Genomic DNA, 27,632 nt, shown 5'->3' on the forward strand with positions numbered 1-27,632 from the left:
ATTTTGTCTCTGGTGTCCTTCGACAGCTCTTTGGTCTTGGCCATAGTGGAGTTTGGAGTGTGACTGACTGAGGTTTTGGACAGGTGTCCTTTATACCGATAAGGAGTTAAAACAGGTGCCATTTATAAAGGTAACGAGTGGAGCCTCGTTAGACCTCGTTAGAAGAAGTTAGATCTCTTTGATAGCCAGAAATCTTGCGTGTTTGTAGGTGACCAAATACTTATTTTCCACTCTAATTTGGAAATAAATACTTTAAAAATCAAACAATGTGATTTTCTGTTTTTTTTTCCACATTCTGTCTCTCATGGTTGAGGTTTACCCGTGTTGACAATTACAGGCCTCTCCAATCTTTTCAAGCAGGAGAACTTGCACAGTTGGTGGTTGACTAAATACTTATTTGCCCCACTGTATATGGAAAAAGTTTTTAAAATATGTCATTCATTGAAGGTTCTGAGAATAAAACATAAAAATAATTTCTTAGTACATATATCAGACCAAAGTCCTGTTCGTCCAAATAAAAACATTAAAAAAAAGTGCTGCTGACTGATTTTTTTTTCTTGTAGGCAAAGCGCTGATATAAATTTTGTCAATGACTTATTTATTTTCTTTAAACAAACCAAACAACAAAATCAAACTAGGAGGAGATAGACTGCAATGAATCAGTTTTCTTTAACAGTTATTCATTAATACAATCCAAATCCCATTTCAAACCACACTCTCTTGTCTGACAGTCTACAGTTTGAATGGGAGTTTGTGTTGAAAGGAGACTGTTATAGCAATTGGGTTATGTGTGTGGTTTCTTGAGAAAATATACCCTTGATAAGCCTTGAATGATCAATAATCGAAAAAAATCGGGTTGCAAAAGGAATGGCCTGAGTTAAACCAAATTTGACACTCTCATTTAGTGTGACATCAGTAGTGATTCTTAAAAGTTGCGAGGTTGCAGAGCTTTCAGTAGTGCAGAAAATCAACAAAATCCCAAAACCAATATATTCCGATTGTTCCCAAACCGTATTTCGGCTTTTAACAAAAATCAGTAGATTCGTTGTGGGGGTCATTGACAGTCATCATGGAAATGTTCAGAGCGGAGCACTAAATAGAACGACAAAATGAAAATTGATCAACCATTAATAGGACTACTTTCAAAAGTGGTATTTTTGGAATCTACAGTAGATCACGGTTAGGTCACGCTACGCATGAGAAGGAAAAGTAGGTCACAGTGCAGTGGAGTTAAATTGGCACCTTTAAAACGTGCCGACATTATTAGGGGTTCAAGCCTTTTATGCCTGTGTAACAAAGGTTCTACCGTTGGGGCAGGTGTCCCCAGAAGTGTACCCAGGAGGCCAGGAATGTTCGGAACAAGGCAAAATTGACATGCTCGGGTGTCCAACGTACTAATTTTTAAAAACTTCAGCCATTATTTAGGGGAGCCTGATAAATCAGCTTTCGACCCAAGGTGATAAGTGTGGAACCACTGAATTGGCGACCAAAAATCCTGGGGAAGCGCTTATTTTGAGATTTCTTATGTGCTGATTTAACAAACCTTGGCCCCAGCAATCCAGCGCAAGAATTATGTCCGGGAACGCTGGGCTATACTGCTTGTATACTGCAAGTGGCACATGTGTTGTCACTGCGCTATTTGTCTTGTTAGTTCACGTCAGAAATGTGAAAAGAGAGATTGGAAGGGCTCCAGGATTGAAAGCTGTAAATTACTGACAGAAAAGATTCAGCAACATATTGCAGCCTTTCAGAATGAATTACGCACTGAAAATAGGTCTTAAAGATAATTATGAGGTATTCCAGGACTTATAGATTATTGGTGTTAAAAAAATAAATAAATAAAAATAGATAAATAAATAAACGGTGTATTGTCTCAATATTCTGATTTAGACTGACTGAAACTTGGTATTAATGGTGATTTGTAAACATGAAGGGACTGAAGCCATTGTATTTGTTATTAGAGTTCAAAATTGCATTAAGAGCAGACATCCGGTTCCATGACATTTCCAAGAACATCTGTTTTTGGAACAATCTCAAACTGCAATCTATTGGCCTGTGCCTCTTCACAATTCAGAATACAATCTGCTGTTAATACTCTCAAAGTATAATACTAGTGAAAGCAAATAATTCTTTATCCAATTTGGAAGGACCAAGACCATCTTACTGGTTGAACAGGATGACATAAAGAGAATCAAAAGATGTTTGTTCTTTCTTTCTCAACAGAGGAGGATCCGATGAGTGGTGGAGAGGGCAGCAGTGGAGGTGGCGGCAATGCCAAGTCAGGTCCTGCAGCGGAGAAGGATGACAACAACAACGATGAGTATGAGAACTATGACGAGCTTGTGGCTAAGTCACTGCTCAACCTTGGCAAGATCGCAGAAGATGCCGCGAATCGGGCAATGACGGAGTCGGAGATGAACAGCAACTCCTCTCACAGTGCTGAAGAGGAAGAAGAAGAAGAGGAGGAGGAGGAAGAAGAAGAGGAAGAAGAGGAGGAAGAAGAGGAAGAAGAAGAGGAGGAAGAAGAAGAGGAAGAGGATGAAGAGGAGGAAGAAGAGGAAGAGAACGAGGAAACGCTAACCGGTCATCAACACGATCTGAGTTTGGACGTGCATAGTGACGTGGTAAGGGAGACTGTGGACTCTCTCAAACTTCTGGCACAAGGACACGGTGCTGTGTTGTCGGATAACTTAGAGGGACAGGACTATGCAGAAGGAATTGCTGCAAATGGAGACTGTTCCCATAATGGCGTAACTGTGCACAATGGTGGTAATGGACTCGGTAAGCCCACCAGTAACGGACAATTAGAAAACAGTGATGAAGAAGTGTGTCTAAGCAGTCTGGAGTGCCTACGGAATCAGTGCTTCGATCTTGCTCGGAAACTCAGTGAAACAAAGCCCACCGACCGCAACGGGTCATTCCAGCAGAATCATTACCTTTGCGGAGACATGAACCAGCAGCCCCAACATCACAGCTATGGAGAGTTCCAGCATGGCCGGGATGACAGACGAACACTCGACAGGAACTATTCAGACATGGACAATCTCTTGAAGCTTGAAGAGCAGCTGAGCCCGCGATCCAAGGCCTTCGCCAGTTGCGCTCAGGGCGACCGTTTTCATCACCGGGACTTCGACGAAGACACAGCCTCTGTGACGTCAGACCGGTCAGAGGAAGTTTTTGACATGACAAAGGGCAACCTGTCCTTGTTGGAAAAGGCCATTGCGCTAGAGTCCCAACGTGCAAAGGTGCTGCGGGATAAGATGGAGGCAGATGCAGCTAGAAGAGAGGGTGTGAGGTATGGCCATGATGACCACGGCTCACGACATGCCTATGCAGTTGAGCGGAAAGGACGACTCCCTGATGGAATGAAGAAGCTCTTTTATCACAAAGGTGAGTAAACTAAACACTGACATGGTCAGAGAAAATTCATGTTTCACAATGCATATATCCAGTAAACACTGTCATTGTCACATCTGAAGAAAAAAGTTAAATTTCTCTTTTCACGGGTTCTTCAATTCTTTTGGCCGGCCGAGACTGACCCATGGTGCCTTCGTACCGACCTTTCAACGCACCCACGGCTGCCTTCGTACTCGCTGCCCCACTAACAAAAATACACGCGATCGCTGGCTTAAAAGAGAGGATTACTAGGGCTTTCAAATGATTAAAATTTTTAATCGAATTGATCACAGCTTAAAAATTAATTAATCGTAATTAATCACAATTCAAACCATCTGTAAAATACGCCATATTTTTCTGTAAATTATTGTTGGAATGGAAAGAAAAGACACAAGACGGATAAATACATTCAACATACTGTACATAAGTACTGTATTTGTATATTATAACAATAAATCAACAAGATGGCATTAACATTATTAACATTCTCTTAAAGCGATCCATGGATAGAAAGACTTGTAGTTCTTAAAAGATAAATGTTAGTACAAGTTATAGAAATTTTATATTAAAACCCCTCTCAATGTTTTCGTTTTATTAAAATTTGTAAAATTTTCAGTCAAAAAATAAACTAGTAGCTCGCCATTGTTGATGTCAATAATAACACCATGCTCACTCATGGTACTAACCCATAAAATCAGTTGGACCCAAGCGCCAGCAGGGGGCGCCAAACACAAAAAACAATAACAAATTTTCAAACAAATTTTAATCTGTTTGAGAAGGGCATGTGCGTTAATTGCGTCAAATATTTTAACGTGATTAATTTAAAAAATTAATTACCGCCTGTTAACGCGATAATTTTGACAGCCCTAAGAATTACACAATGCGTCCGTGACAGTAGAACCGAGGAAGAGAGTCCATCGTCCATCTTTGGAAGTGTGTGGTTTATTTTGTTCCCGATGTTAGGGTCCACTACTGCAGAAACAAGTTTGTATTTCAAAGCAAAAACAACAGAGGGAAGCGTTCACTGGTTTATTAAATACAAAAATAGACTCAATTGCTGTCTGAAAAGGGGAAAACCACAATGGTCCGAGACAGTAGGTCGACGGGGATCAATAAAATACTAACCTAAGCAGTAGGCAGAGAGCCGATAAGACAACAAAACAAAGCCAACGGGATTCTTCCTTCCCCCTTTCTCTTGGATCGCCTGGGCTTAAAGACAGTCTTGATGAGCTTGAATTGGCTGCAGTTACGACGTCGAGAACGCTCTCTCCGGAACAAAACACGATTTGACAAACATTGTGATAGCCGATGCTGACCAAAAATGACTTAATGTCCGGGTTATAAAATCGCGCCAGCAGCCCTCCCTCCACATAGAGTGCCAGTGGGCAACACAAGTGTGTGAAAGTGTCCAACCCGCGTCATTCTCGGGAGATCTCTACATGCGTGAAAGCAATGACGCGAGTAAATCCCGCGTCACCTGGATATGTGGGTGAAAAGGGCTTGAGTGAGATGTGCTAATCGCTGATGTACTGGGATGCTCGTTTTAGCCTTAACATAGAAATAAAAGAAAAATAACATTTGCCACACTGGATCTTATTGAATGTCTGATTCAATGAAACTAGAGCACAATTATAGATGCAGCGCTTTTATTTAATCTCATCAGATCATTTGGGTCTACATAATCTCAGGTATGTTTTGTCTGTGTCGTAAGCCTCAATTATATCATATTTTTATGCACACTGTTCTCTTTTGTCCATCCTTTACGATAGACAGCAGATAACTGCATGCATTCTGGGTTCCCTATTATAACCCCAGGACATTCTTTATGCAGCCAATTTTAACATTTGAATCTTGGTAGCAGCAGTAGCAGCAGCTTATGTTGTTAAAATAGGCCAGCATGGAAACATCAGAGGGTAGACTTGTCAGGCATAAGTAATGGCAATCTGCACGGCCTGTTAGGGCTGTACATTTCATCCCTGGGATGCAGCTTGGGGTAAAGCCTCCTATTTTTAACCCTACTTTTAAGGACTTGGAGAAGAGAATTAATTTATACATTCCTTTAGAATGCTTACACCGTGCTGTTAGGTTCGAATTTTAAGTGAACCCAGAGAAGGACAAATCTATAGTAACATGAGTGGTGGTTCTGCTTGGTGTGCAACTCTGGACTGTAAAGCACAAGTGCTGCACTCATTCAGGGTGATTCAAATTAGGGGTGCATGATATCCATTTTTCCAAACCGATACCGATATCGATAACTCCCTGCTCCTCAAAGCCGATAACAATATCGATAACCGATAATAAATGTATTATTTTTTAAATGTATAACCTGAGTTTTTGAACACCTGGAGGTTTCAAAAAAAAAAAAAAACTAGTGGTGGATTCAACATAGATTTGCCGTTGATCTCACCAGATTTTTCATAATGACATTAACAAAACAGTGTGTTTCACTTCTGCACTGCCCAACAGCCAGCTAAAAATGAATGCACTTCCATAAACCACAAGGCTTGGTCTTTTCTTGCTTTTAAGGGAAGGCACTCGTCTTAATATTGTGAAAGTACAACAGAAAAATACACATATTCAATACTCAATATACAACAAACTGGACAATACACTTATATACACAACTATTATGCGTATAGCATAGCACACTAGCTTGAGCTACTAAAGCATTGGCTGGCTTCTATAACACCACAACTAATGAAGTTCTGTACATATGACCCTTCACCACAGAAGTAAACATATGTTGCACATCCATATGTTGTAGTAAACATAAAATACTTACAGACATATATTTCCGAGGCAGAAACGTAACAGAGAGCATTCACGATTGTCAATGCTACCACTAGACACCGCAATGTGTACGTGAATGAGCTTGTGATGTGAACCAAACTGTAACAAAAAATAGATGCAGCGAATTATTCTGACCAGCAGGTGGGAGCAATGCCCCGCAAATGGTCAACTGATTTCCCATACTAGTATGTAAACTGTAAAGCCAGCACAGTACATATTATCGGTCCTATTAATAATGTTATTGGATTTATCGGGATGACGTCATAATTCCCATTATCGGACCGATAATTATCGGACGAATAATTATCGTGCACCAGTAATTCAAATGATCGTTCTCTTCTTTCAGTCCAAATTATTCCATTCAGAATCTTTTTAGAGGAGTCATATTCAGTCTTAATTAGGCTAAATTATTTCTCCCCACATGGGATATTTAAACAAGACACACAAATAAGAGCATGCTAATTCACAGCAGGGTGATATTACACCTGAAATGCCACACAATTCTCAGCAGGTATATATTTTGCAACGTAAATGCCACAGAAATGTTAATTTTGAGAGTCTTCTGCACACTCGGAGCGTGAATGATGCTGGAATAAAGAGTGGAAGGTTGATAATAATCTAGATAGCAGATAGACGATAGTAGCAGACACTCGCTCAGCGGGGCTCCTGTGCGTGATTTATAAAACACAGCACGGTGAAGAGTATGAGGTGGGGATGAGGGGGCTCAGGGATGAATGCAGATCGGCAAAAGATGCATGAGGTTAAGATGAGAATGGAGGAGTATCAAAATGACCGATAAAGAACAACAGGCCGACTGACTGCACATTAATTACCCCGAGATGCTATGGTAATGGGGGCCATTTGCTATGCAAAACGTAGCCCCTCCCAAACAACAATCAATATCTCTTCCTTCTAATGTGCCTTCCACTCAGCTTCTCCCACTCAGAAAAGGCTGGCAGCCAAAATATGTATATCAGTGCATGCAGTTACAAATATTTCGTTTGTATTTTATCTCGTGCTAACAGATAGCTCCTCAAAATAATTCTCAACGAGCCAACTGATAAAAATAATGTTTTGTATGAAAGAATAGGAAAACCTAGAGTGACAACAGGCAGCAAACTTTTAACGCCAGCAATAGATTTTATTTGGGTGAATGAGTGGGTGTGCTCTGTCACCTCTTCTTAACCTACTTGATTCTGTTCTTCTTTGTTCTTACTTCATACCCTCTGGGGTTTTGTGGGGTTGTCACTTGGTGCCTTAGGAACTGCAGAGTCTCAAGCCTTTAATCAGCCGCACATCAGTCTGCCTGTAGCACGCGATAACACCCATCACCTCCTACTCCCTCATATTACTCTAATATAAGTTGCTAATGAACATTTCAGTCTCTTATATTGTTGAATTTTGATTGTACAAGATGCTGAGTTGCCACTGTGACACTTTGCAGAAAAATACCTATCACCTTCTCCTACAGTTAGGAGATGTACAGTAATAAAATTTGTTGAAGCTATAATAATTAAATGAAATATTGAGATTTTTAGCTCACTAGCTGAAATTGATGACTGTTACCAGCAGTGGTGCGGGAAGTGAGGTGCTGAGGAAGAAGGGAGGAAAAACGTGTTTTGCCAGTTTTTTTAATTTTTTATTATCATTAATTTATTTTGGGGGGTAAAATAAATAAATAAACATATTGAAACAATAATGTTTAACTTTGGGGATTCAATATACGAATATGTTGAAAAAGTTTTGTTAAAACATTTTTTAAAACGTGGTCACTGCCTGACACCTTGATTGCTACCGGGTCATGTTGAATAAGGCGCTAATTGAGAAAAGGGGGTGTTAAACCCAGGCATGCACTTCATAATGTATTGATGTGACACATTCCCCATTCACTGCGTCACGCCTTCCCGAAGGGGGCCGTCCCACACTCCGCTTCATTTATTGGCAGTCAGTCAAAGCGATCTAACGCCTGATTTAGGTTGAAAAAGTACAAAAGTAGTACTGCATACAAACAGGAAGGATTGTCTCAGGAATGAAATGTTCGAAGATTCAAGATAATTATTAAATTTTTCGTACCATACGGGCATTTTGAAACGTTGTGAAAAAAATCAGTGGGAGAAATCAGTCACTATAGCATTGGCATTATAGCCTACTTCGCAATATTTACATAAAATAACTGCGACCTGCCCGTTAATTTGGGTTTAACCGAGAATCGAGCCTGTTTTACATCCATATCTACAGTATAAAGAATTCAGTGATTTAAGCACTTATTCACAATAATTTTCAATGGAAAAGTTCTTTTTTTACATATAGTAATACATATACATATACGCTAATTTGCTTACTGACTAGCATCATGGTTTGCAATATTTACGTGAAACAAATGCTATCTGCACAGTTTTTTAGCTTTTAACCAAGAATCAAGACTGTTTTACGTCTATATTTATAAAGAATTCAGGGATTTAAGCATTTATTCACAAGAATTTTCAACGGAAAAAGCTCTTTGTCTGTGTTTCCACTCAGTCAGCTTTGAAGGAGATAGGCCCCCTATGAATCGGCCACGTGCCCCATGTCCCGTCAATACATTATGAAGTCTATAACCCAGGTTTATTGGACCTTTTAGTTTTCAATGTGTTTGTGTGTCATTGCGCCGTCTAGCTGCGGGGAATTGCATGGAAATACACGTACGCTTTTATTTCCAATAAAAAAAAAACTGTATCACACACTGTACATGAAATAGAACGCCGTCTTTGTGGTAGCCTAATGGTAGTACGTTAACTATCCAGCATGCGTGTGTACTGCCATTGTGCACGCCTTGTATGGAGAAAACGCACTAGCAGGATAAATTTGAACCGAAATGGCTGTTTTGGATGGGAAAAACTAAAATAGATCCTCAGCACCCCCAGCTGTAAGTGACTTCCGGCGCCCCTGCTTACCAGTCAAAATGGATTGGACAACTAGCACAGTCTCTGGCAGGCAAAGAGTTAGTATTATTTTTGGCTTCATTTATGATCTGGGTTTGGAGAAAACAGAATAATACATATTTCTGTCCCATGTGTGGTGTAATCAAGTTTGCTACAGGTCACTGAAATATACAGTAGGTTGCAAGGTTTGGAAATCACACGATCATTTCATTGAACAGAGGCAAATGAGGATTCATGAAAGCACAATTGGGTTCATGCTTGTTTTGTTTAATCTTCATAGACAGCCAAACAAGTAAAAAGAACAATAATTTTTATGTTTTATTAGAAGCTAATCCTGCAAGTTTGGTGATAATCCCTTTATTCCTTCTTGACTTATCTAGAAATAAACATTCAGACAAACAAACAAGACGTACTGAATCTGAATATGTGACTTCCGCCTTCGTTAGAGTTTACCTTTTGGCGGAGGTAATAATTTTGTAATGTCGTAAAATAATTATGTAATGTCATTAAATCAGAGGTGGGCAGTAATGAATTACATTTACTCCGTTACATTTACTCGAGTCACTTTTTGAGAAAAATGTGCATCTTAGAGTAGTTTTACCACGTAATTCTTTTTACTTTTACTTGAGTAGATTTCTGAAGAAGAAACAATACTTTGGGCTTCACTAGAGTCGTTACATTTTTCCACTTTATTCCACATGTCGACCTTTTTTTGCCAGAGATGCCGACAGTAGCTCTACCAGTTTCACCAATGAGATGTCGCAACGATAAACACATGTACATTATACCATTTAGATGTAACAATATTTTTTCTCCATTAGAGGGCAGTCATGCTCTTTCGACAGGTAACTGGTCATACTGTTCTGGTCTGAATTCGATGATTTTTGTGTCATCTTTTTTTTTTTGGGGTCATAATTCGGTCATGTAATAGGCTCGCTATAATACAGTATAATAAATTCAGTTCATATCGATGAAGTTTTGCTGAGAACGAAATATTATTTTAAAAATCAGACACTGTAAATAGTTACTAACAATTTTACTCATTACTTAAGTATTTTTTTCAACAAATACTTTTTTACTAGCACTTGAGTAATTTACAGTGGGGCAAATAAGTATTTAGTCCACCACAAATTGTGCAAGTTCCCCTACTTGAAAAGATTATAGAGGCCTGTAATTATCAACATGGGTAAACCTCAACCATGAGAGACAGAATGAGAGACAGAATATGGAAAAAAAAGAAAAAGAAAATCACATTGTTTAATTTTAAAATAATTTATTTCCAAATTAGAGTGGAAAATAAGTATTTGGTCACCTAAAATCAAGCAAGATTTCTGGCTGTCAAAGAGGTGTAACTTATCCTAACGAGGTCTAATGAGGCTCCACTCGTTACCTGCATTAATGGCACTTGTTTTAACTTGTTATCGGTATAAAAGACACCTGTCCACAACTTCAGTCAGTCACACACTTCAACCTCCACTATGGCCAAGCCCAAAGAGCGGTCGAAGGACACCAGAGACAAAATTGTAGACCTGCACCAGGCTGGGATGACTGAATCTGCAACAGGTAAAACGCTTGGTGTAAAGAAATCAACCGTGGGAGCAATTATTAGCAAATGGAAGACAAACAAGACCACCGATAATCTCCCTCAATCTGGTTCTCCATGCAAGATCTCACTCCGTGGCGTCAAAATGATAACAAGAACGGTGAGCAAAAATCCCAGAACCACACGGGGGGACCTAGTGAATGACCTACAGAGAGCTGGGAACACAGTAACAAAGGCTACTATCAGTAACACAATGCGCCACCAGGGACTCAAATCCTGCGCTGCCAGACGTGTCCCCCTGCTGAAGCCAGTACACGTCCAGGCCTGTCTGCGGTTCGCTGGAGAGCATTTGGATGATCCAGAAGAGGACTGGGAGAATGTGTTATGGTCAGATGAAACCAAAATAGAACTTTTTGGTAGAAACACAGGTTCTCATGTTTGGAGGAGAAAGAATACTGAATTGCATCCAAAGAACACCATACCCACTGTGAAGCATGGGGGTTGAAACATCATGTTTTGGGGCTGTTTTTCTGAAAAGGGACCAGGACGCTTGATGTGTGTAAAGGAAAGAATGAATGGGGCCATGTATCGAGAGATTTTGCGTTAAAATCTCCTTCCATCAGCATGGGCATTGAAGATGAGACGTGGGTGGGTCTTTCAGCATGACAATGATCCCAAACACACAGCCAGGGCAACAAAGGAGTGGCTTCGTAAGAAGCATTTCAAGGTCCTGGAGTGGCCTAGCCAGTCTCCAGATCTCAACCCCATAGAAAATCTGTGGAGGGAGTTGAAAGTCCGTGTTGCCCAATGACAGCCCCAAAACATCACTGCTTTAGAGGAGATCTGCATGGAGGAATGGGCCAAAATACCAGCAACAGTGTGTGAAAAGCTTGTGAAGAGTTACAGAAAACGTTTGGCCTCCGTTATTGCCAACAAAGGGTACATAACAAAGTATTAAGATGAACGTTTGGTATCGACCAAATACTTACTTTCCACCATGATTTGCAAATAAATTCTTCAAAACTCAAACAATGTGATTTTCAGGGTTTTTTTCACATTCTGTCTCTCATGGTTGAAGTTTACCCATTATGACAATTACAGGCCTCGCCAATATTTTCAATTGGGAGAACTTGTAGTGGTTGACTAAATACTTATTTGCCCCACTGTGTATGGATGACTACTTTTACTTTTATTTTTACTAGAGTAATAATGTTTAGAAATAACGTTACTCTTACTTGAGGAAAATCTTTCGCTACTCTACCCACCGCTGCATAAACTTATTTTATTTGTAATTTATAGTGACGTGAAAACATTTGGGCATGTCCACAGTGCCAAAAAAACATACCGGTATATTTAATCAAAATCCTGCTGTATGTGTGTTCATTGTTGTCTTTTTACAATAAAGTAAGATGGTTCAATTGAACTTTTTTTCTCAAATAAATAAATGCGTAAACTTGGCGCTACCATGTACTGCACCCACATTGAACACAACCCAATTTATTAGTACCTTTAACAAAAAGGGCAAAGCACTCCAGTCGTAGCTGTGTTGTTAAAAAACAACACCATAGAGCTACTGAGTCCAGTTACAATGATGATTAAACTTTAGTGTCATGTTGAATTATTTGAAGAGAAGTAGGAAAATCATTGCAATAGATGATGTTCTCATTAAAGTCTCTTCTCTAATAACTGCCAAAGGTTAAAAAGTTGAATTGTTCATTTCATTTCAATGAATACTCAAGGTTAGAAGGCCTACAAGATATATTACAATAAAGAGAAATCATTTTTTGAAATTAGCAAACTATGTCATGATGAAAATTGTAGTGGGTAAGTTTTTGCCAAGAAGCCGCAACTTACAAGTTGCCATTTAACCTCAGTTTACATGCTAGATATAATTCTGGATTCTTTTCTTGGAACGCAACAGAATGCTTGCTTTAAAATCCTAAAATATGAGAATTAAAACTCACTGGCAGATAAAAATGAATATGACCTTCTACTCTAGGCTACTTCAGCTATTTTGATTTGTGCTTTAATAAATGTAATCTTTCTTCCCCACAGATTCTTCCCGCGCAGACAAGAAGGAGAGTCGCTGTCCGACACCGGGTTGTGACGGCACGGGTCACGTGACCGGCTTGTACCCCCACCATCGAAGCCTGTCGGGCTGTCCGCACAAAGACAGAGTGCCACCAGAAAGTAAGCCATCTGGTCTCACACCGGCACCAACAGTATCTACCCAACCTGTAGCATTCACCCTCCGTGTATCTCTGCACGTCTCCCTGTGATCACTGCTGAGTCTGACTCGCTGTGTGTTTGTGTGTTTGCTGTACTGTCTGATAGCGAAGGCCTGCAGCGGCACTTCTCTTGTGACCTTTTGCATGCAGCCACAGTTTTGTACGTTGATTGCCTGCTTAGTGTGCCGTGGTGATGAGGTATGAAATGAGTACTTGATCTGTGAGATGAAGAGATTGGTGAATATTTTTTGCATGAGGTCCTTTTGCACACTTTCTAGACCTTGATCACATTTGGTCAGATTCATTTTTTTGTCACAGCATGTATAACTAAACGAAAGATATATTGTCATGCGTGTTTTGTTTGACTATTTCTGCCAAGGTTTTTTATGTGCTGTATGTTTGCATAACATAATAGCCATAAAAGTGATTTGCATGAAAATCAGCAGCTCTTTAACAGATCATTGAGTTCTTTGTTCTGTTCATAAAGCACAATGTAGTAGTAGTGCATACAGTTATTTATGCAAGGCGTGATTGGTTTATGGGTTTGTTGATAGGGTTATGCAACAGAAAGAACCTGGTGAATTTTGGTGGGGATACAGTCTGTTTTCGTTTGAGGAGTGAACCACTAAGCTGAAAATAACTTGCTGTGAGTGGAAGTTGGCACTGGTTGGCAACCTCTGGGTACCTTTCGATACGATTTGCGACACAAGGTTCAAGATAACGATTATCTCACAATATAGCAACAACAATTATTGATACACAGATCAGGAAATCAATCTACAATATTCTATGCTAAAACTATTAAAGAGAACAAGTTACAGTGGTAGCTCGAGCTACGATCCTTTCGACATCCAACGTAAAATTTGACTCGTCATTTGTCTCGACATATGATGACGTGCTCGAAATACGACAATTTATGACAGCGTCGCAATTTAATTTTTTTTCCCTCATGACGGACGCGCGGCAGATTTACTTGTCAGAGAAATCAACATGGGTCCCAAGAAGGTTAGTGCAGGTGGTGAAAATAGGAAAAAGTTATCATTCCACTTATCATTGAAATTAAGAAGGAAATGTTAGAAAAATATGAGTGTGGTGTGCGTGTGAGTGAACTGGATAGACAACGCGGCTCACCGGTTCCCTCCTCCCTCTACCTTCCTACACACCCGCTGTCTCCTCCCTCTGATCGCCGTTCGCTAGTAAGTTGAGGTGACAATAAAAATCCTATTTTAAATTTCCATTAATTATTATTATTATTCCTATATTCATTTATAATTCATGTTTTGTTATGTGTAATGTACCTGCAGTATTTACGAAGGATTAAACGTTTCTTGGGAAAAATTAAATTCTTACGTGGAGGTACCACTGTATTTCCACATGGAAAAAAATGTTTTGTTTTTGTTTTGCCTTTTGCATTGTTGCAGACTTTCTGTCAAAAACTTGTCTTCCCACAGACTAGGAGAATATTTCATTCATTTCATTCACATTTCTGTAATTAAATACAGCAAAACTATATTGTTGCAACATTTTGTAAACAAATAGAGTGTCTTTCTTAACTTATTGCCTGCCATTGACAAGGATAGACATCTACTAGTAATTCATTTGAACTAGGAGGCTTTGAATGATCATGTTTGATTGCCACTGGCATGAGAGTTGCCTTCAAATAAACTTTCAAATGGAATGTTCATTTACCCCATACCAGTCAAAATGAATTGGTCGTCTAGTGCCATCAATTAGTTTACATAGATTAGACACTATTCCAGTGGAAAATGTTGGTCTAGTGCAGTGCTTCTCAATTATTTTTTGTTACGATCCCCCCACCCCCCCTCCGCCGCCCCAAAGAAGACACAGATGTTTCGCGCCTCCCAAACTCGCTACCGCCACTGTAAATAGTATCTATAAAATTTGTATTATTATAAGTACACCACTGCATAACATTGTGTCATTTTTAATATTCAAGATAAAAAAGTAATATAGATCAACTTCCAATAAAGTTTACATTTATTATGATTGGTATGTTTGTAGCAGAAAAGACTCAAAGCGTATCAATTTGCCTGAGGAAAAAAAAAAAAAAAATTACATTCAAACTGTAAAAATATACTCAAGGTGTATTTTTTGACCATTTGATACTGAAAAATAAAATGTAATAAAATCAATAAATATTAATAAATTCAAATTGATCAGTAACATTAACTCATGAGGACAATATGTTAAATAATTTGACCGGAAATATATATATATATATATAATTAACAAACACAACAGTGTCATTAGGCAGAGGGACAGTTTTTTATTTTTGCTGCAGGCAGTATCAGCTCCTTTGCTATGGTGTATGTTGCACTGAGCATTTTGGGACGCCACTTGATATGATACTAACAGTGCTTGCTGGTTTACTGATGTAACACTGACAAAGCGGGACGATTGTTGACAATATTCGGCACGTTTTTGCTGAAAAAATATTAAGCGTCTTATGAATGGGAGTGGTGTCTAATGTCTTTAATTGACATCTTAATTGATTTGGCTTCCTGCTGTCCCCTGCAAACATTTTAGACACAGTAAACAGATTGGTCTTTCCTTGCCTCCCACTAGATTAAAAGTCACAGCCAAAAGCTACAAATGCTTTGTCATATTTCCTCATCTTAGCTCTTCATATTTACAGTGCTCTTTGCTGTGTGCTTTTGTTTGGTTCAAAAATGATGCGCACACTCTGAAGATGAGAGTGCCACTGCGACCCACTGAGTGGATGTGCAATTACACTTTATTGTGGTGTGGCAAAAAAGTATGCACGACCCACTATTTGAGAAGTACTGGTCTAGTGGAAAGCTTTAGGAGCATAATTCATTCATTCGCCCCTCCCCAGTCAAAATGAACTGATGTCTTGCGCCAGTAAGCGGCCAGTAAGTTAACATAGACACTATTCTAGTGGCCAATTTGTCTAGTAAACAATTTTGGTAGCAAACTATTTATTCCATTATTTTACAGTGACATCTTTTTAAAACGATATTTCGATCCATAGCGCGAGCAATCCGATAACCTCTTGGGATACAAAATATCGCAATATATCACCAAAATGATATATTGTCACACCCCTATAGTTGGCACTCACACTCTACTTCCTATCAGATATAGAATGAGGCAGTCCAAAAGTTCTATCAATATTTATTATTTTTCCACTCGCACATTATGTGCATTATATTAGTGAGACATTACCAACCTAAACTTATGAGGGTTCAAAATTTAAATGACATTTTGCATTGCTTAGTGATGTAACTTATTAACCACTAAGCTATGAGGCTAGGAGGAGCAACTACCACTGTAGAATGCAATCAACTGTTTCTACATGTTTGCTTCATTCATTTCATTCTGAAGCACAGACCTTAACAACACAGCCCTTCCTCAATCACCTACACCCTTGGTCAAAGGTTTTGAGACACTTACTCATCTGACTGAATGGTAAAGTGTATCAAAACTTTTGCCCACAGATGTACTACTGTATATGTCACAAAGGGTAGTTTATTTGTATTCGTTGCTGAATTACACCAGTGCATTGAAAGGCTTGTATGGTATTAGCTGTGCCATATCTCTTAATTATATATCATTTGATGTGGCAATAATCTTTATCCTTGAATGAATCATCTGATCTTAGCCGGACTATTTAGCCTTGTTCACCTTGTACAAACTTCACAATAAAAGAAAGCTTATGTGTTTTAATATATAGGCCCAATGAAAATCAAGATCTCATCAGCAATGTGTACGGGTAAAATAAAAGAGGGTTTTCATGATGAGGAAATACCATTACAAAAGACTTATAAAGACCATTGGTGCCACAGAATACATTTATTTTGTGGACTGCTACTTCTATTAATTGGCATAAAGGTGCTCACAAAAATATCACATTTTAGAGCACTTGTCCTCAAGTTACTGGATATGGGATTGATATTTTCATATTTGTATTGATTTGGCCTCCTCTAGTCAGTTTATAGGATGAGCAAGATTCAATGTCTATTCATCTTCTGGGGCTGCAGTATAAATTTAAATGTGATTGAGAACAAGAGTAGTGATGTCCAGTTTTATTTCACATTGCCAGAAGTAGTATGATTGATTATTTTACGATCAGTGCTCAAACAATTTTCTAATGAAATCAATACCAAATACAATGTAATGCATACATCAGTTTTGCATCCGACTCGTCATCGATCCTGTTTAAGGTTGCAGGGAACTAGAACTATGGAGTCGGGCTGTCCCAAACAACTAATTTCCTCCCGATTAGTCAGCCGACTATTTTTACGATTTGTCGACTAATCAAATATATATATATTAGGGCTGTCAAAATTATCGCGTTAACGCGCGGTAATTAATTTTTTAAATTAATCACGTTAAAATATTTGACGCAATTAACGCACATGTCCCGCTCAGAAAGTATTCTGCCTTTTGGTAAGTTTTACAGCAAGGCTTTTTGCGCTGTCCAACAGTGAACTCTTCTGGTCGCTTTGCGACATGGTTTATTATTTTCTTCTTTTCTTCATTATGGCTGCACGACGTCTCGGGCTGATAATGTTGTGCTTATATGATCCTTGGACAAGATTTGTCCGTAAGTATGGTTGTTGTAAAGAATGTACATATTATGTTAGTAAGCGAAATGTTATATTTTTTGTATGAGACCCTTTTTGTTTATGTTTAGTGAACCTGTATAGCGTGCTAAGCTAACGTTCTTGCTAATGCAATGCTGTGTACTTTTTTGTTGTTGTTTCACTAAGGTCTAAAGAGGACTGGTTTAAGGCCATTTTATTAATAAATCAGATGAAAAAGGAAGAAGTCTGATTATTAAGGCGTCGTTCACTAGCTGTCTAGCTTTGGAAAAAGTAGACGCTTCGGAATGAGGACAGCATAGACAGATTTAAATGACAGTAGAGTGAAATGCCCACTACAGTCCTTATGTACCGTATGTTGAATGTATATATCCATCTTGTGTCTTATCTTTCCATTCCAACAATTTATTTTACAGAATATATATATATAATTTACAGAAAAATATGGCATATTTTATAGATGGTTTGAATTGCGATTAATTGCGATTAATTACAATTAATTAATTTTTAAGCTGTAATTAACTCGATTAAAAAATTTAATCGTTTGACAGCCCTTGTTTTGTTTTGTTTAAACTACTTTAATAATGAAATTTTGGTTAAAGCTTATCAATTCACAAAAAACATTTTGGAACACCTAAATTCTTTATTAACGTATAACTAAACAACATAAATATCAATAATAAATCACAAAAAATGAGGTCAAATGCTGCTGGCATTAACTAGTGCAAAAAAAATCCCGTAAACGGAAACACTGTGACTTCACCTCTTTAACAGGAGTCAAAACGATTCTTACTCTTTTTGTTGTATGTCATTGTCTATATTGTTCTAAATGTTAAAATGAATTGCAATGTCCCAGACAACCATTTTCAGAAAACTTTATGTGAGTTCAGATGCTTTTTCTGGTGTGCATTCTGCATTTTGGGGGGAAAAACTGTTCAACTTTTGTTTTAACCTAAAAAATAGATAAAGTAGAGGACACACTGAAATATTACCACAATTATTTTGAATGTAAGGCACACATAGTCACAGTAACAAAAATTAAATATATAGTATTACTTTTATAGTATACTACTATATGTATATGCACAATAATACTTTATAATATAAAGTAACTAACATTAGTGCAGTCATGGATTACAGTAAGAAGGCCAGTGGTTTCCATATATATTTTTATTATATTATGTATATACAGGATATATGTATATATTTTCCCCAAGTGGGAGCTTCCATGATCCTAATAAATTTAATAATAATTTAAAAAAAAAATAAAAAAATAAAAAAAAATATATATATATATATATATATATATATATATATATATATATATATATATATATATATATATATAATTATATTATACATATATTAATTATTAAATAAAAATGCATGTTGATACAACGCACATAAAGGCAACTTCCATTAAAAAAATCGTTAGAAAGTTGTATGGACTTGCAATCCGCTAGCTTGTTGTTTCTTGTTGTCTTCGAAAATTACACTTGGGGTGACGGCGCTTCAAGTGTTCGTTCATAGCCGACGTGCTACCGTGGTATGCGAGCTCAGCTTAGCAAAGAGTACACACAGTGGCACCCTCCATATTTTCCTTAAAATAATTCCAGGCTCTGACTATTCTGGTCCGCTTTTTTGGCTTTATGCCGCTTTCACGTGTTACCAATTCTGCCCTTTTTGGTAATTGGCGGTGTTTTGAACTCCTCGCCGTAGTGAGGAGTGAACCGGCGATTCACTTGGCTCGTTGTTGTCGGTTCGTCCGATTTCCTCCTCACGAAAAACACCGAGAGGCGTCGGATGGCTATTTATTGATACTTTTATTGACCAAAACAAAAACATGGGGGATGCAGCCACTCAACTCTGCACTACCCGCGTACTCACCGATCTTGCTCCCTCTCTCTCGCTCGCCCACTTTCTTCCTCTTTCTTTCTTTCTTGAAATAACAGCGGCCCCCTTGGGGGTGCCAGTAACAACTGCTTGCACCGCGAGCGCCCGCCATTCTAAACTTTATCCGCATGTAAATTTTTTTAAAACCCGTCATTACCCGTCGACGGTATGTTTTGCCCGTCGACGCATTTACGTCATCGACTAGTCGGGACAGCTCTACTACGGAGCTATGTCAGCTGGCTTCATGCGCCACAATAGCATCAGTCACAGCAACATAATGATAAACATTAAAACAAAGAAAAAAAAATTATTAAAACCATGCGAGAAGTTACTGAATCAGACCAGTCGGAGCTAGCTAACTAGTGGTCAGCACAAGAAATAGGGTGCTTTCTTGCTGTAAATTGCTGGACTTCAACAATGACTGGACTCTGATCAAGGGCTCATATAAATCCCAAAATCTCCCATTGAAATTTGGAATGTATGATATACTTTATCAATCTTAATTTTTAAATGATCAGCGAAAAAAGGTCATAAATATTTGTTATTGACTTTAGTGCAATAAATAGTTGCATTAAGATGAATTACATCTCATCATGTATAAATCACTTACAAATTACAAATGATTGTACAATGAGTTGGTGTGTAAGAAGGTCACCTTCAGAACCACAGCTGCAGACAGACCATTCTCACGATAAATATTGTTATATTTTCAATAGCTGGTGCTCGTATTGCACCACATGATGTAATTGAATTGTTGAATTAAATGTCATCACATTGTATAAATGTACCTAATTTTGTGGTCAAAGTGTGTATCTGCCCTTGCCTTTGGTGCACAAAGATGCTAGATGCTAACACAATGATGACTCAGACCCGTGACATTTTAAAGGGTGACCTGCTTCATCAGCCAATCACTATCATCATGTCAATATGTGCTCAAGAGACTCTCACGGTCTTTGCTTGACTAGTTTAAAGGTAAAGATGACACCATGCCACACAAGACACTACCTACCTGCAGGGCAAACTCAGTGACAGGGCATTCTGTTTCACAGTTAATGCTTTTGCTGTGCTGGATAGATTATGTTTTATTAATACAGCAGTTTCATTTAATTGGGAAACCTTACAGTGCAGCCAGAAAGCTCCATGAGGAAAGTGAAAAATTACAATCAAATTAGCTCTGAAATTCCTTAATGACTTTCAACATTTGCTCTTTTCATTTTTCATTTCTCAATAATGATTTGAATTGATTCTTGAATTTGTGTGTAATTTGCATATGTAGAGCAAAATGCATTTGAGCCAACAGTTTTCATCCTTGTATTTCTTCCCTTTTTCTTCCCATCACGCAATTTGTTTATGACTATTTTGTGGTAGTTCAATTTCCTGTTTCTTTGCAGAGGGCAGGACAAAAATCTAGGATATGCATAATGTATTGGCTTGTGGCAAGTTGAGGTGGCAGGCTTTTTCCAATTACCTGCACCGAACTCCAATTAGTATGTAAGGGGAAGGGGATGATGAGAGGTGAAAGTTTAAGGGGGTGATAATGATGAAGCTGATGCCGATGGGGTTTGGCCCTGCTTGCCACAGTGTCGAGACGACCCTTCCCTGCACCCCTGCTTGCAGTGCACTGACAGCTCCTCTCAGACATCCATAGATCATTAATCTAATTGGCTGGTTGCCACAGGGCGTGAGACAGTTATGGACTGTTTTAATGGTAAATGGTATTGAGGACCACGCTGTCTACGCTAACAGCGTGCCCGCGATACCAAAGTGCAAATAACAGAGGGAAGGGATCTTCTATGGATTTCAAAACATGTGTTTTGCATGATTGTCTGCTGTTGGTTGAATCTGCATTCGGCATGGCCCCAATTTCTTCCTCCATTTCTGTCTCTTGCTGAACCTAAATGGCTCCTTTTTATTCATGACGGTGCCTATTGCATGAATATTAATTTGAAAGTCTCGGATAAGTGGAAGCAATATGGTGGGAAACCTTGCCTGCCCTTTCAAACTAGCGTTCATTAAAATGAAGAAGAGGTCATTTGGGTTCACGCAGGCTCATTTCTTAATGATGTTTATAATGCCAAGCTCACACACTAATAGAACCCATGCGTGGTTTCAAGGGGCTCCTAACCTTCCGTGTTTCTCACTCCTGTCTCCTGTCGCTATGAAGTTGTGGCTATGTATGAGAACGTTCTTAAGTGTCCTACGCCTGGCTGCACTGGACGTGGCCATGTCAATAGCAACAGAAACTCCCACAGAAGGTAAGTGACAGCCTGTTGATAAGAAACAGGCTCGATCCATGTCTCTTTTTTTCCTGTGGGATCGTATTTCAGTTCACATGAATCTGAGGTTATATTTTTTTGTGGTTTTTACTTTTTTCCCATTCACTTTCATTTTGTGTGTTGATTTTGAGTATAATGTTGCATTGCTTGATGGGGTTCATTACCTCCACTGGGGTTGTTATGTTGTTTTCGTTGTCTACTGTTCTTATTCGTTCATGAGAGTGTCTGCAACATTTTGTCTGATTTTTTTGATAAATCCATGTTCCTATGGAATTTTGTAAAGACTCCACACATTGATAGATATGAACATACAGAGGTACCTCAAGATACGAAATTAGTTAGTTCCAGAGTGGCTTTCCTATCATGTATTTTTCATATGATGAACCACGTTTTACATGTAAATCGCCTAATTCATTCGAAGCACCACTACAACACCACATTAAATTTTACATAGAACCTTACTTTTTGAGTCAGGCAATATGAACCGAAAAAAAGCTTTAAAAAAACTTGTATCTCGAGGTACCACTGTATTTTAATGTGTGTATTTTTTTGTTTGACTTATTTTTTGTATACACATTTGGACAAATTATAGCCCCTTTCACACACACTGAAATACCGTGAAAATCACAGGATTTAAACGAGTAGGCCTTATGTGTGAAAACAATTACCCGGGTCGGCTGACACGGATATTACGCAGACACTTCACGGGTCGCGTCTTAGTATATTGCCCAGGACTTTCCTGGGAAGCGGTGTGCGTGACAGCGGGCGTTAAATTCCCGGATCTCAGCACGATGTCTTATGACGTAAATGTCATGGCAGGCCGATCGTCACTTCTTCTTTCTTCGTAGTAAGACGAAAAGCGGTAAATAAACATCGCAATTATCAACATAGCAATCTGGAAATAGCTAAATTAAACTGAAAACATAACAAAATTGAATTGCTACTGGATTGTAGAGCCAAGGAAGAGAGTCTTCATCGTCCATCTTTGGAAATGTGTGGTTCATTTTGTTGCCGATGTTAGGGTCCACTACTGCGGAAACAACGTTGTACTTCAAATCAGAAAACAATGGAGGGATGCGTTTAAGGGTTTATTAAATACAAACAAAAATGCACACGGTCGCGGAAAAGGGGGAATAACACAATAGACCCTACTCACGTGATGTCACAGTCACGCCCCCGCGCCATGTTGTCCGTATACTCGTCATGTTAATGCATTAGCGCTTCGTAAATTCCTCCTATTATGGCGTGTTTTTCTGCTCGTTAACATTAGTAATCAAAATGGTGAAGTCGTGTGTGGCGGTCGGTTGCAAAAACAGAGAAGATAGACGGAGAGACTTGAAGTTTTACCGTATTCCGAGAGACCCGAAGAGGAGACCGAGATTGACTGCTGCAATTCGACGAGAAAACTGGGCTCCAAACGACTACCACAGATTATGTAGTAGTCATTTTATATCTGGTAAGATGCATTTAATATATATTTAGAGGGTTTTGGGCTGACAACCACAATTAAGATCATTGCTAGGCTAATCGCCGACAACATACACTCAGATGTTGTGAATGAACTACCTGAAAATATATCATTATAAGGGGATAATCAGACAGTTGTCATACAATTAATTTACAATTTCACTATTGAGGTCAAAAGCCAAAAAATAAATTCAACTAGGTACAATCTGGAGTAGTGCTATCGCACTTCAAATTTATTACATATTATATATGTAAGTAGTGAGAGTGCTATCGCTAAACCATATAAACATTAAAAGCCCTAGCTCCATTGACAAATGACATGAAATACATTAGACTTGACAGTGGATGTTAGCAAGAACAAAAGATTTTGAATTGAAAATTTCGTAACTCACCTTCCGAGCACAAGATTCCTGCCGAATTTTCGTGTACGAGGACCTGTTTCACCCAACCAGCAACGTAGCATTTATAAGCCTCCAAGCTCTTAAAGTTTTTCAAACTTTCGTGAGAATAGACTGATTTTGTGTGGACAAGATAGTTGTAAATATCAGGATAGCAGATGTCAGGCGAAGCCAGCGGGTCGAAAAATATCGATTTAGGCATCAAATACGGATCTGGCGAATGGATAAACTGAAGCTTTTCCACGTAACGCCTTTTATGCAACGCATCCGATGAGTTTACAGCGTCAGATAAGACCGGGGCTTCCATGAATTGCTCTATAACTTGCTCGACTAATTGAAAACAATGAGAATAGGCCTAAAAAATAGGTACAATATGGCGGCCGGAAACAGCGACACGCCCATTTTGTGACGTAGGTGAGTAGGGTCTATAGGTCCATTACAGTTGTTTGACAGGGATCGATAATACTAACCTAAGCGGTAGTCCGAGAGCCGATAAGACAAAACAAATACAGTACACTCAAATACCAGCACAACGTAGGGGATTTCAAAACAAGGGCGGCAAAAGTGTCGAATGCCGCCCAGCAAGACACCCTTCTCTTGGATCGCCTGGGCTTAAATACAGTCTTGATGAACTTGAATTGGCTGGAGTTATGACTTGGGCAACGCTCACTCTCGAACAAAACACAACTTGACCAACATTGTGACAGCCGATGCTGACCAAAAATGACGTAATGTCCGGGTTATAAAATCGCGCCAGCGGCCCTCCGCACACAGAGAGCGTCAGTGGGCAACACGGGACAGGTCTGTGAAAAAGTCCAACCCGCGTCATCCTCGGGACATCTCTACATGCGTGAAAGCAATGAAGCGAGTAAATCCCGTATCACTTTACATGGGAATTTCCCTGGATATGTGTGTGAAAAGGGCTTATGTGTCCGGAGTAATCCGTGTCAATGACTGCAGTGAAGGGAATTGTTACAGCAGGTTGGACCCAAACCAGCCAGGAAAATGTAGAATTAATTGCAGTGTAGTTCTAAGTGTCATAAATTCTTCCCAAACACAAGATTATGACAACTAAACTAAACCAAGGTGGGCTCAAATAAGACTAATAAGAAAGTACCTTTATATCAATGCTACAGCGATGTACACACTAAACATTAAGGTATTGGATATTGGTGACATCTAATCTGAAAAAATGTAAATAAATAATAATAATACAGGCATTTGAAAAATAAAATTATTAGAATTAGAATTAGGAGCTGAAACTTGCAGTGCTAGTCCAGGCTTTGACTCATTATAACATAATGCCCCAATGAGCAAGACAAAATTATTAGTAGTATTGTAGGCACGATGAGGTTCTCTGACACCATCTGAGGCAATTCAAACCAAATAAGCAAACAACTGCATCAAAGTGTAAATAAGTAATACACAAGATAAATACTGGAAATTATTGGAGTGAAAAAAATACAACAGGAGAAACAACTATACAGAGAAAGGACACATTCGGTTGGCTCTGTGAAAATCAGAAATTGTCGAAATAACGTCAGTGCATTTATTATTTATTTAATTTGCGATCTGATTCACGTTGGGCTGCATTTTAAGACTCCAAATTCAAAAAACAGCCCTGAATATGTCTCCTTCACGATCACATGCAGAATTTCAAATCAGGCTAATTACAATGCATTGGCTCACACATGCTAAAAGCATGAATCATTTAACAGCCTCTGGCAGAAAAACAATGACATCTATCAGGTGCAAGTTTGATGGGAGGAACAAAAATAGCTGGTGCTGTCAGATGGGGTGAGGTTACAGTGAAAAAGGAGTCACCCACAGCAGATGCTCAGGGAGTTCAGGCAAAGCAGCGGCTATTAGCACCTTTCTGCCATTCAGACAGGGTGACTGCAAAGGTGCAGACCTGGGAGGACCACAGTACCCCCACACTGTGCTCAGTGACACGGCTCGGGCACCAAATAGGCACCTGCATCCACACAAGCCATAAACTTTCACTTTTGCTATAAAAGAAGTGATACACATTCTATGCTCAGACACACATTTGTGGGAGTCGTATGGCAGGTGCTCATGAGCCCAGCTCCATACTGGCTTCAGGCCACTGTCAAAGTGCATTTTGGGATGCCTGACTTTTACATTGGACAGACAAGCACCGAGGAAAATAGAGGTCAACGATCTCAGCGTGAACTTTTGTCACTTTTGTCAATGAATGGTCAGGACATTTCCACTCAGTATTAACCCAAGACAGGTACTAGTATATCTCCATATGCGCCTCTACTTTGCATTGTACTACTGAGTTATGAGTTATTTATTTTCAGTATTTGACAAGGTCATACGCTACAAAATAAGTGTCCCTTTGCACAGATGCAGAGTTGGTTGAATGTAATGTGGAAGAACATCTCTGACCTCAACATCATTGGAGTCCTTTAAAAGGAAGAAATTGTGATCCCCAGTCTTACAAATGTCCATCTGTATTTAGCTAGCATTCAGTATAGTCACTGGCAATGTTAAAAAAAAATACTTGCTTCTCTACACTGCTGGCCAAAAGTATTGGCACCCCTGCAATTCTGTCAGATAATGCTCAAGTTCTCCCAGAAAATGATTGCAATTACAAATGCTTTGGTAATAATATCTTCATTGATTTTGCTTGCAATGAAAAAACACAAAAGAGAATGGGGGAAATAATTAAATCATTATCATTTTACACAAAACTCCATAAATGGCCTGGACAAAAGTATTGGCACTCGTTGAAAAATCGTAATGCTTCTCTAATTTGTGTAATTAACAGCACCTGTTACTTACCTGTGGCACATAACAAATCCCACTTGCAGCCAGTTATAATGGATTAAAGTTGACTCAATCTCTGTCATGTGTCCTTGTGTGTACCACATTGCACATGGAGACAAGAAAGAAGACCAAAAAACTGTCTGAGGACTTGAGAAGCAAAATTATGAGAAAGCATGGGCAATCTCAAGGCTACAAGTCCATCTTCCAAGACCTGAATGTTCCTGTGTCTACCATGCGCAGTGTCATAAAAGTTTGCCAAAACTTATCCGTGAAAACCAAAATCGTTTTGGAAGAATGTTCTCTGTCCAGATGAGACAAAAGTATAGCTTTTGGGAAAAGGCATCAACATAGAGTTTACAGGGGGAAAAAACGAGGCCTTCAAAGAAAAGAACACAGACAAACACACAGTCAAACATGGCGGAGGTTCCCTGATGTTTTGGGGTTGCTTTCCTGCCTCTGGCACTGGACTGCTTGACCGTGTGCATGGCATTATGAAGACTACCAACAAATTTTGCAGCATAATGTAGGGCTCAGTGTGAGAAAGCTGGGTCCCCCCTCAGAGGTCATGGGTCTTCCAGCAGGACAATGACCCAAAACACATTTCAAAAAGCACTAGAAAATGGTTTGAGAGAAAGCACTGGAGACTTCTAAAATGGCCAGCAATGAGTCCAGAACTGAATCCCATAGAACACCTATGGAGAGATCTGAAAATGGCAGTTTGGAGAAGGCACCCTTCAAATCTCAGAGACCTGGAACAGTTGCCCAAATAAGAATGGTCTAAAATTCCAGCAGAGCATTGTACGGAACTCATTGATGGACACCGGAAGTGATTGTTCGTAGTTATTTTGTCTAAAGGTTGTGCTACCAAGTATTGGGCTAAGGGTGCCAATACTTTTGTCCGGCCCATTTTTAGATTTTTTTTTTTTTGGGTAAAATGATGATCTTTTTTCTGGGAGAAATTGAGCATTGTCTGACAGAATTGCAGGGGTGCCAATACTTTTGGCCAGCAGTGTATATTGTGGATTTCAGGGAAGGGGCAGGATAGTGAACAAGTGGTTGGCACATCTGCCTCACAGTTCTATGGTTAGGATTTTAAATGGCTGTCATTCAAATGTGTTTTCACGTTCTCTCCTTGCATGAGTGAGTTTTCTCCCACATTGATTAATCCTCTAGTATGTTAATTGAATGAACCAAACTGTCTATAGGTGTAAACGTGAGTCTGATTGTTTGTCTATGAGCTATGCGATTGACTTTCAACCAATATGGGGTGTCACCCACAATGCTATTGAGGACAAGCAGTACACAAAATGGAAGAATGGATTTTTTTTTTTTTCTGGGAAA

The 27,632-nt window shown here is 39.0% G+C and overlaps 1 protein-coding gene across 6 annotated transcripts in view; it reads left to right on the top strand.

Annotated features, from left to right (window-relative positions):
• myt1lb (myelin transcription factor 1-like, b) overlaps positions 1-27,632 on the top strand; it is a 245,956-nt gene that overhangs the window by 172,380 nt on the left and 45,944 nt on the right. For all 6 annotated transcript variants that reach the window (XM_057860211.1, XM_057860209.1, XM_057860213.1 and 3 more), the window contains 3 exons: positions 2,224-3,390; positions 12,706-12,840; positions 21,522-21,612. In XM_057860211.1, the coding sequence (XP_057716194.1) occupies positions 2,224-3,390; positions 12,706-12,840; positions 21,522-21,612 (1,393 nt within the window). The remainder of the gene's footprint in view (positions 1-2,223; positions 3,391-12,705; positions 12,841-21,521; positions 21,613-27,632) is intronic.

The sequence above is a fragment of the Corythoichthys intestinalis genome, chromosome 15 (genome assembly GCF_030265065.1).
Source record: "Corythoichthys intestinalis isolate RoL2023-P3 chromosome 15, ASM3026506v1, whole genome shotgun sequence".
Lineage (NCBI taxonomy): Eukaryota > Metazoa > Chordata > Actinopteri > Syngnathiformes > Syngnathidae > Corythoichthys > Corythoichthys intestinalis.